The sequence below is a fragment of the Hemibagrus wyckioides genome, linkage group LG08 (assembly GCF_019097595.1).
Source record: "Hemibagrus wyckioides isolate EC202008001 linkage group LG08, SWU_Hwy_1.0, whole genome shotgun sequence".
NCBI classification, from domain to species: Eukaryota; Metazoa; Chordata; class Actinopteri; order Siluriformes; family Bagridae; genus Hemibagrus; species Hemibagrus wyckioides.
Genome location: NC_080717.1, coordinates 27,175,843 through 27,193,033, shown reverse-complemented (window position 1 = coordinate 27,193,033; position 17,191 = coordinate 27,175,843). Strand labels below are relative to the sequence as shown.

At 39.8% G+C, this 17,191-nt stretch overlaps 1 protein-coding gene across 1 annotated transcript in view; it reads left to right on the top strand.

Moving 5' to 3' along the window:
• Nucleotides 1–17,191, top strand: part of syt9b (synaptotagmin IXb) — a 54,100-nt gene that overhangs the window by 8,906 nt on the left and 28,003 nt on the right. The window contains exons 2-3 of the mRNA XM_058398086.1: nucleotides 12,396–12,762; nucleotides 14,000–14,546. Of these exons, the coding sequence (XP_058254069.1) occupies nucleotides 12,396–12,762; nucleotides 14,000–14,546 (914 nt within the window). The remainder of the gene's footprint in view (nucleotides 1–12,395; nucleotides 12,763–13,999; nucleotides 14,547–17,191) is intronic.

Here is a 17,191-nt window from a genome sequence, read left to right as displayed (position 1 = left end):
TTCCCCTGACTAATCCTCATTAATCCCCTGACTAATCCTGTCGCTTCTGGTCCGGTGTTTCTTCACTGAACCACCTGTTATGACTCCGTGTTTACTGCAAAAAATGGAAGTAAACCTCGTTTTTTAGGGTTTGATTTCATATACAAACTCTTTTTAAATGTCTACAGAAACATTATGAAGAACAAATAAAGCTTGGAAGTAGTTAGCATAGATTTTTGGTGCCTCTGGTGAGTACAGTTAGCTTCTTGAGCAGTTTAGCTTTGCCAATCTGCTAACGAAGCTAGTACAAAGCCTTGCAAGTAAAGTCAAACTGAAACCCATTTTAAAACAAAGGTGAGGCTGTAAACTATAACTTTTGTCTGTTTATCAACAGGAAAAATGCAAGTGACTACAGTAACAGTTCTACACACTCAATAGAGAGTGATTACAAGAACATTGAGCGGCTTGCTAGCCTTTTAATTTGCTGCAATGTTTTAGTCTTCGCTTTAGTTTTTTTTTTTTTTTTTTTTTAGATATCCTAGCGTGTTTAAAGACGCACTCTGGCTGTGGATTTGCTGATGTCTTTTTTTGGATTATTCATTTGTTTTGCACTTCAGGTCTTCCGTAGGCAATAAATAAGGAGGCGGGAGGCGCTCAGGCGCATTTGAATTTAAAGTGGTGTTTAGATTCAAAGCTTTAGGGAAATATAGCATCTCCGGCGAGTCGTCGGTGTTCTCTTCACAGAGCACAGTGTGTGTCTGTGCTGGTTTTTTGGATCAGTGTGGGTGAGAGGAAGATAAAGACAGAAACACAGAGACCTCTTTGAAGTTCAACTCAAAAGCCATGTTAATCATGCTGAAACCTCGAACAAAGCTAGCTTTCATGCTGCTTATGTGCTCTTTTACGCTTAACAAGATTTCGAGGTGTCCTTTTAAAGGTATCGGGGAAAAGCGACGACTAATCTGATCTAGGATCATAAAACGACGTTTTCAGCATGAAGCCGTATTGAGAACATTTTTAAAAACGGAATTAGAACAGAGATATCAGTGAGACAAATATCTGTGAGTGTTAGCAGGGGTTAGAAACAGCATGGTTTTAATTAACTAGGAATCTCTGATGCCATGTCACATGATAATCGATCGGTTGGTGATTTATGTCCTTGTCTTTACAGTATGTAAAAATAAGGATCAACCAAAGCTCTACAATCAATCAATTTACTTACAACCTCTACATATAATAATAAGCCTTCACTTGCATTATATACATAATATATATATATATATATGGCATATCATTCTGATCAGTGAATATCTCCTCATCATGGCACCTGTTAATGGGTGGGATATATTAAACATTCATAACATTTTGTCCTCAAAGTTGTGATGGCTAGACCACTGGATCAGAGCATCTCCAAAACTGCAGCTCTTGTGGGGTGTTCCCAGTCTGCAGTGGTCAGTATCTATCAAAAGTGGTCCAAGGAAGGAACAGTGGTGAACCGGCGACAGGGTCATGGACGGTCAAGGCTCATTGATGCACATTGGGAGTGAAGGCTGGCCCTTGTGATCCGATCCAACAGACGAGCTACTGTTGCTCAAATTGTTGAAGTTAATGCTGGTTCTGATAGACAGGTGTCACAGTGCATGACAGGTCAGGGCTGTTTTGGCAGCAAAAGGGGGACCAACACAATATTAGGTAGGTGGTCATAATGTTATGCCTGGTCAGTGTGTGTGTGTGTATATATATATATATATATATATATATATATGTACTCTTTTTCCAGCATTTAGTTACCTATAAATATTTATTTATTTTCTTCTCCTACGTATCGATTGGAGCGCTTGGGTCAGTGACAATCATAGCCATGCCAATTTTCAAGATTTTACACTAATTTTCAAGATATATCTTCTAGGAACTAATCTCCATGTGCCAGAGATCTGAGAGAACTAAAGTTTATATCCAGCATGCAGTTGTCTAGTTTGTGTAATGTGTCTCTGTGCAGTACTTGAGTTTAATCGCCCCCTGAAATCTCTCTGTGGTATGTGAACGCTGCCTGCTTTTGTCATTGTACTGAACAGGAACCTGCAGAAATGGCTTTTCTGACTGCAGGGATTATTAACACTATGTGGTACATGTCTTCTACTAATGAGACTAAGTTAGCATTAGGGGATAGTCAGTGTGTCATTTGTCAACTAGTTTAAAGTAATATTTAAAATATTGAATGTTAATTACAGAGTGATGTTACAGGTGGGGGGTGTATCTGCTTTAGAGATGATACAATATTTTGATATACAGTGGAACCTCGGCATACGAATGCCCTCCCTTACGAATTTTCGCCTTAAGAATTGAAATTTTGCAAGAAATTTACATCTGCATATGAAGCATTTTCAGCATACAAACGAACCACACCGAACGTCGGCTAAGTTATCTGCTTTTACATTATTTCTTACGGGAAAACTCCTTTCTCAATACAAACTTTCACCATAAGAACTCACCTCCAGAACCAATTAAATTCATATGCCGAGGTTCCACTGAGCCTCTCAGTCCTCTTCTTCTTCTTGTTTTTTTAATAGAAATGTTCCTTTATGGGATCAGATGATCAGTCACTGAAGCTACAACAAAGGCCATGCCCACTTTACTGAAGCCATGCCTTCTGTACTAGGACTGACATGGACTCGGACCATGCCTTTTTCACTGGGTCAGACAGCCACTAAAGAAACAACAGGCACTGAGGACAATAAAAAGGACACTTCCCACAAAAGTCACACCTACTTCACTGGGACTTAGGCATAGAGACCACGCCTTATTCATCAGAATAGAATGGCAGTGAGGACACACCTCCTTCTCTCAAACTGACAGAGACACAGACCATACCCTCCTCAGTGGGTCAGACAGGTACTTAGACCAACAATGTGACCACACCTCCTCCACATCCACCTCCACCTTTACTGGCAATGACATACACACTGACCACGCCTTCTACACTGGAGCTTGTATACACACTGAACACATCTCCTTGACTGGAACTGACATACACCCCCTTTACTTTACTGGCATACACACTGACCATGCCCCCTTCAGTGGAGGTTACATACACACTGACAACATTTCCTTCACTGGAACTGACACACACAGACCATGCCGCATATATAAACTTCACTGAATTGACCGCACCTCCTTCACTGTAACTGACCACGCCTCCTGACTGTAAATGACATTGACATTGGCCACGCCTCCTTCACTGGAACTGACATACAGACTGATCACGCCTCCTTCACTGGAGCTTACATGTAGACTGATCGCACCTCTTTTACTGGAACTGGCCACACCTCCTCATTACAACTGTAATTACAATTTGTTCCCTGAGACTGACAGGCAAGGTCACACTTCTACTTTACACAGAAGGAGTAATGTAAACGTATATGATTTAATGCCTCATGAGTTAAAAAGATCTTTGATTGAAGAATTTATTTGATGAGAGTTACTTTTTCAGAGACTTCATTCAGATCACGCGCATGTCTGAGCTTGAAGTGCTTTCATTGTTGCTTTTCCTCTTTGATGAGTATCCATTCATTAGAAACAATGCATTTTCTATGCAAATTAAGTTAAGGCAATTAAACTTGTCATTGCTTTTCTCCAGACGTAGCCTGCAATTAGCAAAGCTCACTGAATTCCCAGGTCCTTTTTTTCCGTCAGAGACCGGTACTGTGTTTAATTAGGTCGATTACAACTTGTCACGCTTTACCAAGCGTAGCGCATGGGTCGGAGGGTTTAAACCATTAAAAGGTCTTCAGCTAGTCCTTTAACCCTCACCTCCTAATGAAGATGACGTAAAGCACAAAACCAGACGAGCTCATCCTCATTTGTACTGCTTTCCGAACAGCCGCAGGATTGACATTTGCTACAAATTTCACGCTGTCTCAGTTAAAAAGCCCAAGTGACACATTTTTATGGTTTACGGACTGCTGAGTGGTGCTTCAACAACATTAAAAAGACTTTTATATGAAACCACAATACAACATTGCTGGCACTAAAACCCATTACATCGTACTGCTGCTTTTTACACGCTGTCTGGTCTGGCCTGGACTGCTCGATATATCAGGAATTAATTTTTACCACAGTTGTCAGATGCAATATGCTAATGAGCGTGTTAACCGATCCTGAAGGAGTCAGCCATCTCAACCATGTACCAGTATTCCTGTGTATTTCAGTCCAAATAATGTTATTTTTTTCTAGTTTTTAAAAACTACAGTATAGAAACTGTATAGTATAGTAGATTGGAATGGACCTTTCAATCTCCTCTTTCTCCTCTCATGCATTGTTAGTTTGTCAGAACCGAGGTTCCAGAAAGAAGAGAAGGAGAAAGGAGAGAAAAGGAAGAGGATGGGTGCATGGGAGGAGATACAGGCTCACAGACTGAAGGATGGAAGAAAGGAAGCAGAATAAATGAGGGATGAAGTGATAGAGATACATGAGATTAGAAAGAAAAAAGAAAAAGAAAAGGGCGGGAGGAAGGAGTGAAACCAATCGAATCCTAACCAGTCTGTGGGTTTGGATCAATCCTGACATTCACAAGGTCCAACAAATGCAAATCATTTTGGTCCAATGAATAATTAACTGCTTTTTTTTTTAGATGGTGTGATACATCCTGACATGAAGCATTGATTATTTTCCTGTAACAGCATGGCTTTATAACTCTTACACCACCACGATTTACCACTGATTGGATTTCCTAAAATTTATTAACAAACAACACATCATCCATCACCAGCTTCTTATTTTGTCTCTTAAAGTCTTCTTGTCCTGTTACCCGGGAAACCATCAAATACAACGCAAAGTCCTTCATGCTAAAGGTTTTTTTCAGCTTTACCTCTTGTCTGTTACAAAGCACTGACACTGGAGACTACAAAAAATACTAAATAACCATCATAAGATGGTACGTTTTTCCTTTACACTAGGGCTTTTCACAGTGGAAAGAGTTCCCCTGGGTCCTAGTGAACTCGGTTTAAACCGAATCCTGGGTTAATAAACAATTAATCCTGGCTCTTCATAATCTGGAGTCTTTACACTGTACATTATTAAACCCCGCCTTAACGTTCTAATTTACATATTTGCCATATCATTTTGCCTCACACTTTTGTATGAACGAGAATAAAAGGCACTCCAGCAGGTGTTGTTATATTTCACAGCTTTCTAGTCTTTTATTAAGAGATGTTCACTGATATCCATTCCCCTGTAATTTTTCAGCTCGTCCTCCCTACAGCGTTCAGTGTTTTGCCACCTTCCGCTACCGAGCTGTTTTTGCTACGTCCTGGTTTTCATTTGATATGAGGCACAGAGGTGCTATAAGGCTACTGATTGGGTGTCTGTTGCTAAGCAACTAGCCATACCATTTTAACTCCGCTAATAGCGTTTCACACTGTACAGGTTTAACACCATAATGTTATGTTAAAACCAGAAAAGCCATTGCTGATCCTTCGTCAGATCCAAGTTGTAACTCATAACCCTTGCTTTATAACCCGAGTTTTTTAGTCTTTAGATTATTTGCAGCATCTGGCATACAAGTGGACGTATGTTAAAGTTAGCAGTCACTATAGAAACAATCCCATATAAGATTGAATGCGTTATTATTAAAGCTGCGTAGGCAGAAGGACCGTCAGAACTGCTGTTATAGGAAACGGAGCAACAGCTTGTAGAAAGTGTATAATGAGGTTTAATGACAACCAGCATGCACAATGTCTATGATTAAACAGTTTTCTGGGTGATAAGGCATGGTGTGTATTTAAGTGTGTGTTTGGGTGAGATAAAGACAAAATTCGAATAACTGTCCTGGATTGTGTTTGGGATGAAAACTGAGAGGTTTTACAGTCTGGTACAGTACACTTCATTCTCTCTCTCGAGAAAGCAACACCAGAGTTTTTATTCCACCCATAAATGTTTAAAGGCACATTTCAAAATCTTCTGGAACATCGGCTCGAACCTGCTAGCTACCCTACCCTATATTGCTATATGTTTCATCTCCAGTCCTGGAGGAACAGAAACCTTGCTGTCAGTCTGATTTAGTCAGACACTTAATCTTACCATGGGTGCAGGAACCAGATCAGACCACGTGTCCTGATCTTATAATGTTGTAAAACCCGACCGTGTGTTTTATAAGCCCGGTGCTACCTTCTTGTTAGTTCACTCACTGGAGCTAATCCTCACCTAGCTAGTGTGTCAGGTCTGTAAGGCTGCTTACACACTTTTTGCCTTTTTTTCTGCAGAGTTTCGAAAATGTAAAAAGTCCAACTCTTAAGCAAAGTGCTGAGTCACATCTAGTTGGGGGGCAAACAAGAAAAACAACCATGGAAGACAAAGCTGAGGTGTAGAGCTAGTCTTGTTAGCGAATGATTATGAGGAGGTTAATATGAAAATATCTCATTACCAAAACAGAAGGTAGCATTTTCCATCTGTACAGTTTCCCAGGGTTTCCTCTGGGTTCTCTGGTTTCATCCCACCTCCAAAATCCCTAATGTGTGTCTATAATATAACCCTTGCCTAGTGACAGGTGTGACAGGTGTGACATCCTACCCAGGATTCTATCCTATTCCTGCTTCACACCCAACTTTCCAAGGATAGTCTTTGGATCAAGAGTGACCAGGACAAAGCAGTTACTGAGGATGAATAAAAACTCTTAGTTAATTTAGCCGATCCACATACCAGCATGTTTTTGGGAAACTGCAGAACCGGAACCAAATCTACATGGATCTCAGGCATCATATGTTAAATAGGTTCAGAGACAAAACCATGGTCTGATTGCGATGTACAGGACAGTAACGTTATTCTTGTTATTTTTTTTCCGAGCTTTGCTTGAATGATTCGTGATTTATTGGTTGTAAAATGGACACGACTGATGCAACGTCCATGTTCAGGTTTTTTCACGATTTGGCAAGTGCTTTGAAACACAGTGTAATTATCTCCGTCTCTTTCTCTCTCTCTCTCTTTCTCTCTCTCTCTCTCTCTGTACTTCTCTTTGATGTTTATTACAGGGACTTTATAGATATTGAGATAATTCACTGTGGATGTGCTGTATCCTTTCTTTTGGACTCAGAGCTAACCACAGAGCTCGATTTCTTCCTCTAGTCTATGAGAGAGAGAGAGAGAGAGAGAGAGAGAGAGAGATAAAAGCATAGGAGAAACTGTGGCTTATTCAGTCCCCACTATAAGCTGGTTCTCTGTCTGTGTGCCCTAATTCAGAGAGCGAACATCCCTCGAGAGTGGCCAAACGGCATGAATGGAGGAGAGGGAGAGAGAAAAAAAAAGTGAGGCAGAACATGAAAGAGGAACGTAGACGAGAAGCATGGGAGTAGACGATGGTGGCGGGGACTGAAGAAGAGGAGTGTGAGTGAGATGATGGGATGAATGACAGTGGAAGAGCATGAGAAGAAAGATGATAAGAGACACATGGAAGGAAGAAGGAGGGTTATTGAGAACAGCGGAGAGATAGAAGTAAGAAAAGTAAGACGAGACCTGAAGGAAGGACAGAGGGAAGGGGAATAAAAAGAGTGAAAGAAAGACAGGGCGTTAGAGAGGATGATGGACGAACACAGATAATGTTTCTTGCAGTTTGTTTGCAGAGATGTCCGTTTTTCACATTGCTGATTTGTTCGTGAATAATCAAGCGCTGTCTCAAATCACTCAGCTCACATTTACAAACCCATTTAAATTAGACTTAAAAGTATACTAAACTGAGTACTTAGTACTAATACTAAGTAGAATAGCTTTTTTAGGTCCCCTCATGCCTTCCTCCATTTCATATCATTTCATTTCATTTTGATTTCAGTTTATTTCAATCTTAATAATAAAATAAAATTCTTCTCAAATGTACAACAAGATCTAAACTCTATGTACACTTAGTAGTGAAGATAACCGACAACTAAATATAGACTCTGAAATCTAGTATTGGTTGTCATGTGCGGTTGATAAAGTTTTAATAAACACGGTCCAAAACATAAGGCAGAGGTGAAAACAAAAAACAGACAAAGTTCTGGTGTTTAGCAAACTGGTTATCACAGACCATGACGAGAACACGGAAAATAATAAACAGACTCTATGGTCAATATCACAAAAGCTAAACACGGATTGAAATGATGTCTTAACGAGAACCGAGAACCAGGAACCAAGGCTTCGTACAACAGGATCGTGAAGATACAACACTAATACGTCGCATTGAGGACACGACACAAGAAGGTTTTTAATACCGGAAACAAATCAAGAAGACTTTAGGGCAATGACAGGACACACGTAGCAACGTAAACTAACAAAGACGTTTCATGGGGAACAGAAATAAAACTACCATGTGCTCTGTACTGCTGCAGCTCAGGAGATTCGTGACATTGGTGAGGTCATGTAAGGTAAGAGGTAAGATACTTTATCATCACTATACACGGGATTTAGTGCGACAACTCGCAGACAGCAACAAGGACATTTAAACACAACAGCCATGAAAGGAATTTAAATTAAGAAGTAAAAAAGAAGAAGAATAAAGAATTCCGAATAAAGTCTGAGAGTACTGGGTAAAGGGGTTGCAGTAATAACCACTTATAACAGTTAGCAAACTGTACGTGCTGTAATTAGCTGTGCTTTTTCTCTCTGACTGTAAATGCTAACCGTCATGGACGTAGGTTATTTCTTGCAGTGCCGAGATACGGTTCCCTGAAGTACACTAACTCTTATAGAAAACATTTTAATAAAACAAGCTAAGGGTACTCTGACTTTTAACAGTTAGTTAACTAGCATTTTTTACTTTTTGTATAAAGGTATAAATAAACCTGTCCATCATACCCCGTGTTCTAATTCATACACATCCCTATACCATATTCAGATCCCATCACTGTATTCAGATACTACCCCTATAGTGGAACCTCTGCATAGGAATTTAATTCATTCTGGAGGCGAGTTGTTAAGGTGAAAATTTGTATTTTGGATTTTCCCATCAGAAATAATGTAAATGCAGAAAATCCGTTCCAGCCACACAAAAATATGACCAGTTTGACCAATACGAAGCGTATGTAAACTGTATGGCTGCTTACAAAGAACTGACCCAAGCCAAGCATTCCATGTCAAGGGTCCTCACAGGAAGTCGTGCCACCAAGCTTGGGCTAAAAATAGAACAGACCACGCCACCAATCTGTCAACAAAAAAACACCCCAAAAATCACCTAGCTTTTGAACGCATGCTGAAGACAACATCGGTATCATGGGTTGACTCTTTCACACAGCTTTCACTGACTGAAAACAAAATTGTAAAATTCGTAAACTCACTTCGGTTGGCTTTCCACTGATGCTAACAAGTTTCGAGCGGCTCCCAGACGTACGCGCAACTTAGCCGACGTTTGGTCCGGTTTGTTCGCGTGCCCAAAATGCTTCGTATGCCGATGCAAATTTCTTCAATTCCTATGCCAAGGTTCTACTATATTTATTTTTCTATCGCAATTTTCCATCATTTTTACCCTACATTCTACACATTTTACACTAGATATCTACTTTATTGTATCTAATGTGTGTCTTATTTTTATTACTTTACCTTATTTTTTATTCTTTTTACCATAACAAGCATTTCACTACATGCCGTAATGTGACAAACAAAATTTTAATTTGAAATTGAATTTAATTTGATTTATTCCCTCTTTCCTGTTATAATAATTTTTAAAGCTTTCCAGTTCCAGTGGGGTTCAGTCAGAGTCAGGGTTCTGTGCAGGACACTCAAGTTCTTCTACTCCAACCTTCACCTCCACAACATGTCTTTATGGAGCTCTGAGCTTTGTGCACAGGAACATTGTCATGCTAGAGCAGTGTTTGAGCCTTATGAAGGGAAATTGTAACACTACAACACACAAAGAGTTTTTATACAATCAACATATGGGTGTGATGGTCAGGGGTGCACATACTTTTGCTTACATCATGTATGTTTTGTGTTCATAAGTAGAAGTTTCTTTTTTTAAATTAAATTCTCAACAAGCACTTTATTAGGAACATCTGGGTCCCTGTACATTCAGGCAGTTATCTAATCAGCCAATCACTTCAAGAGCTCCCATTAATGTTCACATCAAACATTAGAATGAAGCAAAAGTCTGATCTCTGTGACGTTAACCATGGCATGGTGGTTGGTATCAGATTCGCTGGAGGGTAGTATTTCAGAAATTGCTAATCTCCTGAGATTTTCACAAACAACAGTCTCTAGAATGGTGCAGGAAAACAAAAAAACATCCTGTAAGCTAGTGAAGGGTCTGTAGGATAAAGGGTCTAATAAGAGAATCATCAGATAATCAGGTCCTGAAATACTGCAAGTAAATATAAATTTATATGGGCTTTCAGACTTCATACTGACTTGCAGTGCTTAAGAACAGGAAGTATTTCAGGTTATAATATTCTATAGCTAGATATTTATTTCTATTTTTTTTAAAGGGTTGGGTTAAGTGAAGTCTCTCAAGTTTATTTCCCCCACTGGTTATGGTTGAAAATCTCTTTCTGCATGAATAAATATAAATAACTAAATAGTTGGATAAATAAAATAAAATCTCTTTATGCACAAATAAAGATAAATACATAGAAATAGCTAAATAGATAAAATAAAATACATAAAGAAATAAATAACTAAATTAATTAATAAATACAATAAAATCCCTTTATACACGAATAAAGGTAAATAAATAAATAGATAAAATAAAATAAATAAATAAAATAAAATAAAATGAACTCCCTTTATGCACAAATACACAGTTATGTTGGAGGACTTTTGACTCCTGAAACAGTTTGTGGTTGAAGTTTGTTGCCTGTTTGTTTTGTAAGTTGATTTGGGAAAAGTGTCTGAGCCTAATGAATAAATGCAAATATTAATGATGTAAATGACTCTGTGCTGGATGAATGAGTATTGTTCTCTCTAGTCTCATTTCCTTTGGGATCAACCAAGTCATTAATATTTCAGCTTGGATACATAAAACAGCGCATTACTTACACACGTTGTGACACTACTTTTGTGGTACATTGTGTGTAAGTATTGCAGCAAAAAGATAAAATATGTAAAAAAACGTTTTTTATTTTAAAAAGAAATATGATGCTGGTTATGATGATCTTTGAGCTGATATTCAAATATTTAAAAATCTATAAAAATTCCAGTTTTTAGACCGCATTGCTGCTGAATTCTTGATTAGTCAGAGAGAGATCCAACAGCATCTCAGACATTTAAAATATATATAATATTTTATAATATATTAGCATTTCTAAAGTACGTAAATAATTCACATACCATGTAAATGAAGTGAAAAATGATGTGCAATCGTTAAGATAAGATAAGATAAGATAAGATAAGATAAGATAAGATAAGATAAGATAAGATAAGAACTTTATTGATCCCACAGTGGGGAAATTCAATTGTCACAGCAGTTCAACAGACAGGTTTTTAACCTAAAGATAGAAAGAAAGACAATTAAAAAGACAAATAGTAAAAGAAAAGAAAATTATGTAAAATTATAAAAGAAAATAAATAAATAAATAATATTGCACAATACAAATAGTAATAAACGAATAGCAATACAAATAGTAAAAGAAAGTAAGATTATATAAAATTATAAAATATAAAAAATTATCAAATAGATAAAATTATAAAATTATAAAATATTGCACATTTGAACATCACTGTAATGCAATATTGTAAAGTCTGACAGCCGCTGGTATGAATGACCTGCAGTAGCGCTCCTTCCTACACTGGGGTGTAGCAGTCTGCTGCTGAAGGAGCTACACAGGATCTCCACAGTCCCATACAGGGGGTGAGAGGTGTTGTTCATAATAGATGTTAGCTTGGCTAACATCCTCTTCTCACCTACCTCCTCCACCAGGTCCAGTGGTCAGCCCAGGACAGAGCTGGCTCTCCTAACCAGCTTGTACAGTCTTGATGAGTTTTCTTTAATTCAGGGAACTCAAAAAAATGTTTGTATCTTAAAGTAAATGTTGATATCAAACCCATTTCTGCTCTCTGAGATGCTCCAAGTGATTGTACATCTAAAAAGTTGTTCACATTTCATCTTCACCCAGTAAAATTCTGTGTAAGGTTCTCCAACAGAGGGAAAAACACACGTCTAAAACACATTGAAAGCTGACAGACTCGTTTTAGTTCAGCCTGAACACCATTCATTTATTTATACTAATTGAAAATGTACCATAAGTCCATTTCACACGTTTCGTTTATACTTCATGTCTTACTTTTACAGGTTTTTTACAGCAATTTCATAACTACTCATTGCTGTAGTTAGTTAATTGCATACAGGAAAATGACTCAATAGCAGATCCAGATGCAATTGTGAAATCTCATTAGAATTTGCTCGTACTCGTAGTGTTTAACCTTAATTAACAAGCTATTGTGATCCCTGTGTCTGTGGCCAGATGTGTCGGTGAGCCTGCTGTCGTTGATGGTGACCTCGTGTGGCCTGGCTCTGTTTGGTGTCTCGCTCTTCGTGTCGTGGAAGTTGTTCTGGGTGCCATGGCGCGACCGCTTCTGGCCCTCCAGCCTGAGGGAGCAGGAAGGCGAGCAGCAGCTGGTTCTGACCGAAAAGGAGCTTCTGGAGCGCGAGTACAGCGGCGATTTCTTCAAGGACACGTCGGTGCCCACGCTGGTGCCCGAGTCAGCCATGAAGATCAGCCACACCTCGCCGGACATCCAGCTGGAGGCGCAGACCAAAGCCAAGGAGCACAACCATGTGCACATTGCACGCGTGCAGAGGCAGATCACCGACCCCACTTCATCTGTCCGGTAAGACCTGGTCTTACTTTAATTTTAGAGATTTGTTGCTCCAGAGCTATCAGCAGTATCAGAAAACAAATACCTACAAAATATTACAATGGACAAACTCAAATCTCCATTCACGTCAGATTCAATCATTCAGCCATGACATGCTTATCGTCTAAAGGTTCTATAATTTTGCATGATGAAGCTCCAAAGAAGGAATGTCAAGCTTACACAATGCTGTTGTTCTTTCAGCTGCTTCCTGTTCAGGGTCACCACAGCATATGGTCCACATATTTGATTTGGCCCAGGTTTTATGCCGGATGCCTGTCCAGATGCCACCCTCCCATTTTTATCCAGGGTTTAGGACCAGCACTGAGAGTTAACCCCTCAGTGGCTGGGTCAGTTCCCTGCCCAGGAATCAAACCCAGGCCACGTCAAATGCCACTGTCATGGTTACACAAAAAATACAAGCCTACATGTTCATATACTTGCTTTAAGTCATTAATCTTTGATATCTGATTAGACTTGAATGGGAAAGACATGGGTTGTGTTTACGATCTTAAATTAGACACACCAGTCCCTGGTGGTCCAGTGGCAGGTTCCTGTGTGCTCACTGCTGCAGCCTGGGTTCAGGTTTGATTCCCAGTTAGGGAACCAACCCAGCCACTGAGGGGTTAATGGACCCAAGCTTGGATAAAATGGGAGGGCTGTGTCAGGAAAGGCACCTGGTGTTGAACCTGTACCAAAATTTAATATGTGGATTGGAAGATCTGCTGTGGTGACTCCGAACAGGGAGCTGCTGAACAACAACAACAGAGTTCTAATAGAGTTTGTATAATTTTCATGAGCATGGCTCTGGTCTTCTTACACAAAATGATACCAGACTTTATAACAGAGAATACATGCAGAAACCTAGTGCAAAAATACATTAAATTGCATACAAACTTTCTGTGGGTTAAAGACAAAAATAAAAAGACACTCTGCACAGCAATTGCTTGTAGCTAATATCTGAAGCTGAATCTTGAAATTCAGAGTCTGAAAATGTTTTGTTATACCCTCCTGGTTTCATCTACTGCAACAGGAAGCAATAAATAAAACTTCATTTTGCACCAGGGTCATCACCTAGTCATCTAGTCATTTCCGTCAGCCTGACCGGTCTTATGCTTCATCTGAAATAATAAAACTTGGCTTAACAATATTTCTTGATATGGCACAGAGTAAATAACTAACAAGAGCACACCTGCTGATCTCCTTCCTGCAGACATAACTCCATCCGGAGGCAAATGAACCTCTCAAGCCCTGAGTTCAGCCCAGCTCAGTTCCAGAGACAGGAGTCCTTATCCGGGCCGGGTCTGGGTCGGATTAAACCGGAGCTGTACAAGCAGAGGTCGGTGGACACGGATGACGGCAGGAGAGCAGACAGCTGTGGTCGTCTCCACTTTGTCCTTAAGTACGACTGTGACCTGGAACAGCTGATCGTGAAGATCCACAAGGCCGAGGATCTGCCCGCCAAGGACTTCTCGGGAACGTCGGACCCGTATGTGAAGATCTATCTACTGCCTGAGCGCAAGACCAAGCATCAGACCAAAGTGCACCGCAAGACCCTCAACCCTGTGTTCGACGAGGTCTTCTTATTTCCTGTCACGTACGGCGAGCTGCACGCTCGCAAGCTGCACTTCAGCGTCTACGATTTCGACCGCTTCTCACGGCACGATCTCATCGGCCAAGTCGTAGTGGACAACTTTCTGGATTTGCCAGACTTTCCCGGGGAGACGAAGCTCTGCAGAGATATTCTCTACGTCACTGCGGTAAGTCATTTCTTCACTTGATGTTATGGATCTAGAGCTGGTGCTGAGTTTGCTTTGCTTCTATGCACGTTTGTTATTCGCTTTGTTATAGGTGATTTGCATAACATGTATCAGATCCAGTAACTCTGAGGGTCAGATCCTTGACCAACAAACACAGTACAAAGAGGAGTGAATTTTTTTTTTTTTAAATTAGCAAAACATGAGCCTCAAGTGCTTGCTAAATTGGCCATTTCAACTAAACAGAAGATGTTTACTATACAAACTGATGTGTATATGTGTGTGTGAGTGTGTGTACATGAATACACCTTAAGGGTGAGTATTAAATTTGACTTGTTACAGTATATTAAGAACCTTCTGAAATTTCCTGCTTAGAAAGTTTCCTAAAATTCCAATAAATTCCCCCGGGGTAAAGTTTTATATTAAATATTCACTGCTGGAGTGGGGTTTTTTGGGGTGATGGTGGGGAGGTTCCCATCGTTTTTTTTCATGTTTTTTGTTTGTTTGTTTGTTTGTTTGTTTTTCATATTCAGCTTTTTTTGGTCACTTACACAATCATAGACTGCGGTACGAAATGCAGTGAAATGTTTTTTATGGTGTTATAAAATCAAATGGAGTCAAATGGAATAAACAATAAAATCGGAATAGTTAAAAAAAAATAATAAAAAAAAAATTATATGGAAAGAATTTAAACAGAACAGAGGAAAAATAGATACTTTTTTTTAAATACAGCATGTAAATACAGTAATATGGCTGATGAATATTAATATGAATACAGTGATATATGAATATAGGATAGAATATGAATATAGTATGAAAGCATGCTGTGCAAAAAGTCCCAAATTTACTCAGTTAGGTCTCAGTTATCACATAACTTCCAAACCTCATGCAGTGTCTGAGGACGGAGAGAGAGAGAGAGAGAGACAAGGAGAGAGACAAAGAGAGAAGGAGACAGAGAGAGAGACACAAAAAGAGAGGAAGACAGAGGGGGGGCAGGCAGAGAGGGAGACAGACAGAAAGACACAAAGAGAGAAGGAGACAGAGAGAGAGGTGGAGAGGGGGGGGGAAGAGAGAGAGAGAAAGAGAGAGAGGGAGACAGAGAGAGACTGACCGAGAGACACAAAGAGAGAAGGAGACAAAGAGAGAGACAGAAAGGGAGACAGACAGACAGAGAAAGAGAGAGAAACAGACAGAGAGCATGAAAGAGAGACAGAGAGAGGGAGACAGAGAGACACAAAGAGAGAAGGAGACAGAGAGAGAGAGACACAAAGAGAGAGGAAGACAGAGAGAGAGGGGGAGAGAGTGAAACTGAGAGACAGAGAGAGATAGACAGAGAGATTCAGAGAGAGAGAGAGAAAGACAGAGAGAGAGAGAGATTCAGAGAGAGAGAGAGAGAGAGAGAGAGAGAGCTCTTCTTTGTTCGAGCCCTTTGAAATTTTCATTAAGGCCGTTCAGCTCTGATGTACTTCACATGTTGGTTTAAAGAAAGCTGCTCTGTTTGTAACGGCGCACGGAGCACAGTTATCGCCTGGGCCGAGTCTTAGCATGGGAAATCGATAGGACGAATTTGCACATCGATAGAAATGCCAGATATAATCATACAAACCACAAACAAAATTGCATACATTGACAGCAGCACCCAAAAGAATCGATGCATAATCGGATCAAAGATAAGAAAGGATGCTTCAAATCCTCTCAATTTTATTGTCATCTGATTTTTAAAATAACCTTTCGGAGAAAGCAGCAAAGCCGACGGACGCCTGTGCCGAGTTATTACACCCAGATCGATAACTGCCAAAGGGCTTTGTGTAGAAGTTGTGCAGAAGACTGGTAGAAGACTCGTGGTTATGAAGGAACAGTCTCTGTGTGGCATCGTGAAGAGGTTAATTACCGCAGAGAAAGCGTGTAACGTACGGCTGAAGCACATCTTCATTCATCACGTCATTGGCGGTCCTGGAAAAAGCTCTGTGTAGCAGTTGAATATGTGTCAGGACAGGGTTTGATCTCAATTACAGGAAATGAGGTCACTAATCTGCAGGCAAGCTTACGTTAAAAGGAAGAAAAGCTCTGGATGAGCTCTGAGGGTTTACAGCACAGGAAATTGGAGTGTATATACAGATAGTTTTATTTTCATTTTTTTTGCTGTTGCTTGAAGGCCGGCATTTTTAAAAAGGATAATCTCTTTATTATTTCTTCATTAGCATCAGCGTGATGATGATTACCATTAGGATATGCCATATGGATAGCTCTTAGCGTTGTCTCACCCTGAACCGAGAGCATCTGAAGTATAACGGGGTCGTAATAAGACTCTGGGTGCTTAGAGGTGTCACGCTCTTATTATTATTATTTTTTTAAAGGTTGCATACCGAAGCGAAACATTATAAACATTTAGGAGCGGTTTACCCACAAGTCTTCATTTAATGAGAGCTCAGTAGGTTCGGAGAGCGTGACAGCTCGGCCAATTAGTGTCACCGGCTCCCGTTTTCAGCTTGTTAGGCATCTTAACCATTTGTACCACAGATGATTGTAAGTACGTGTAATGGGTTTTGCAGAATCTGAATAAGAAACACAACAATGTTCAGGTCGAAGTGTAGACACACAGCTAGATATCAAGTCTCCACTGATCAGAAAGTAAAAGTATGTGGATG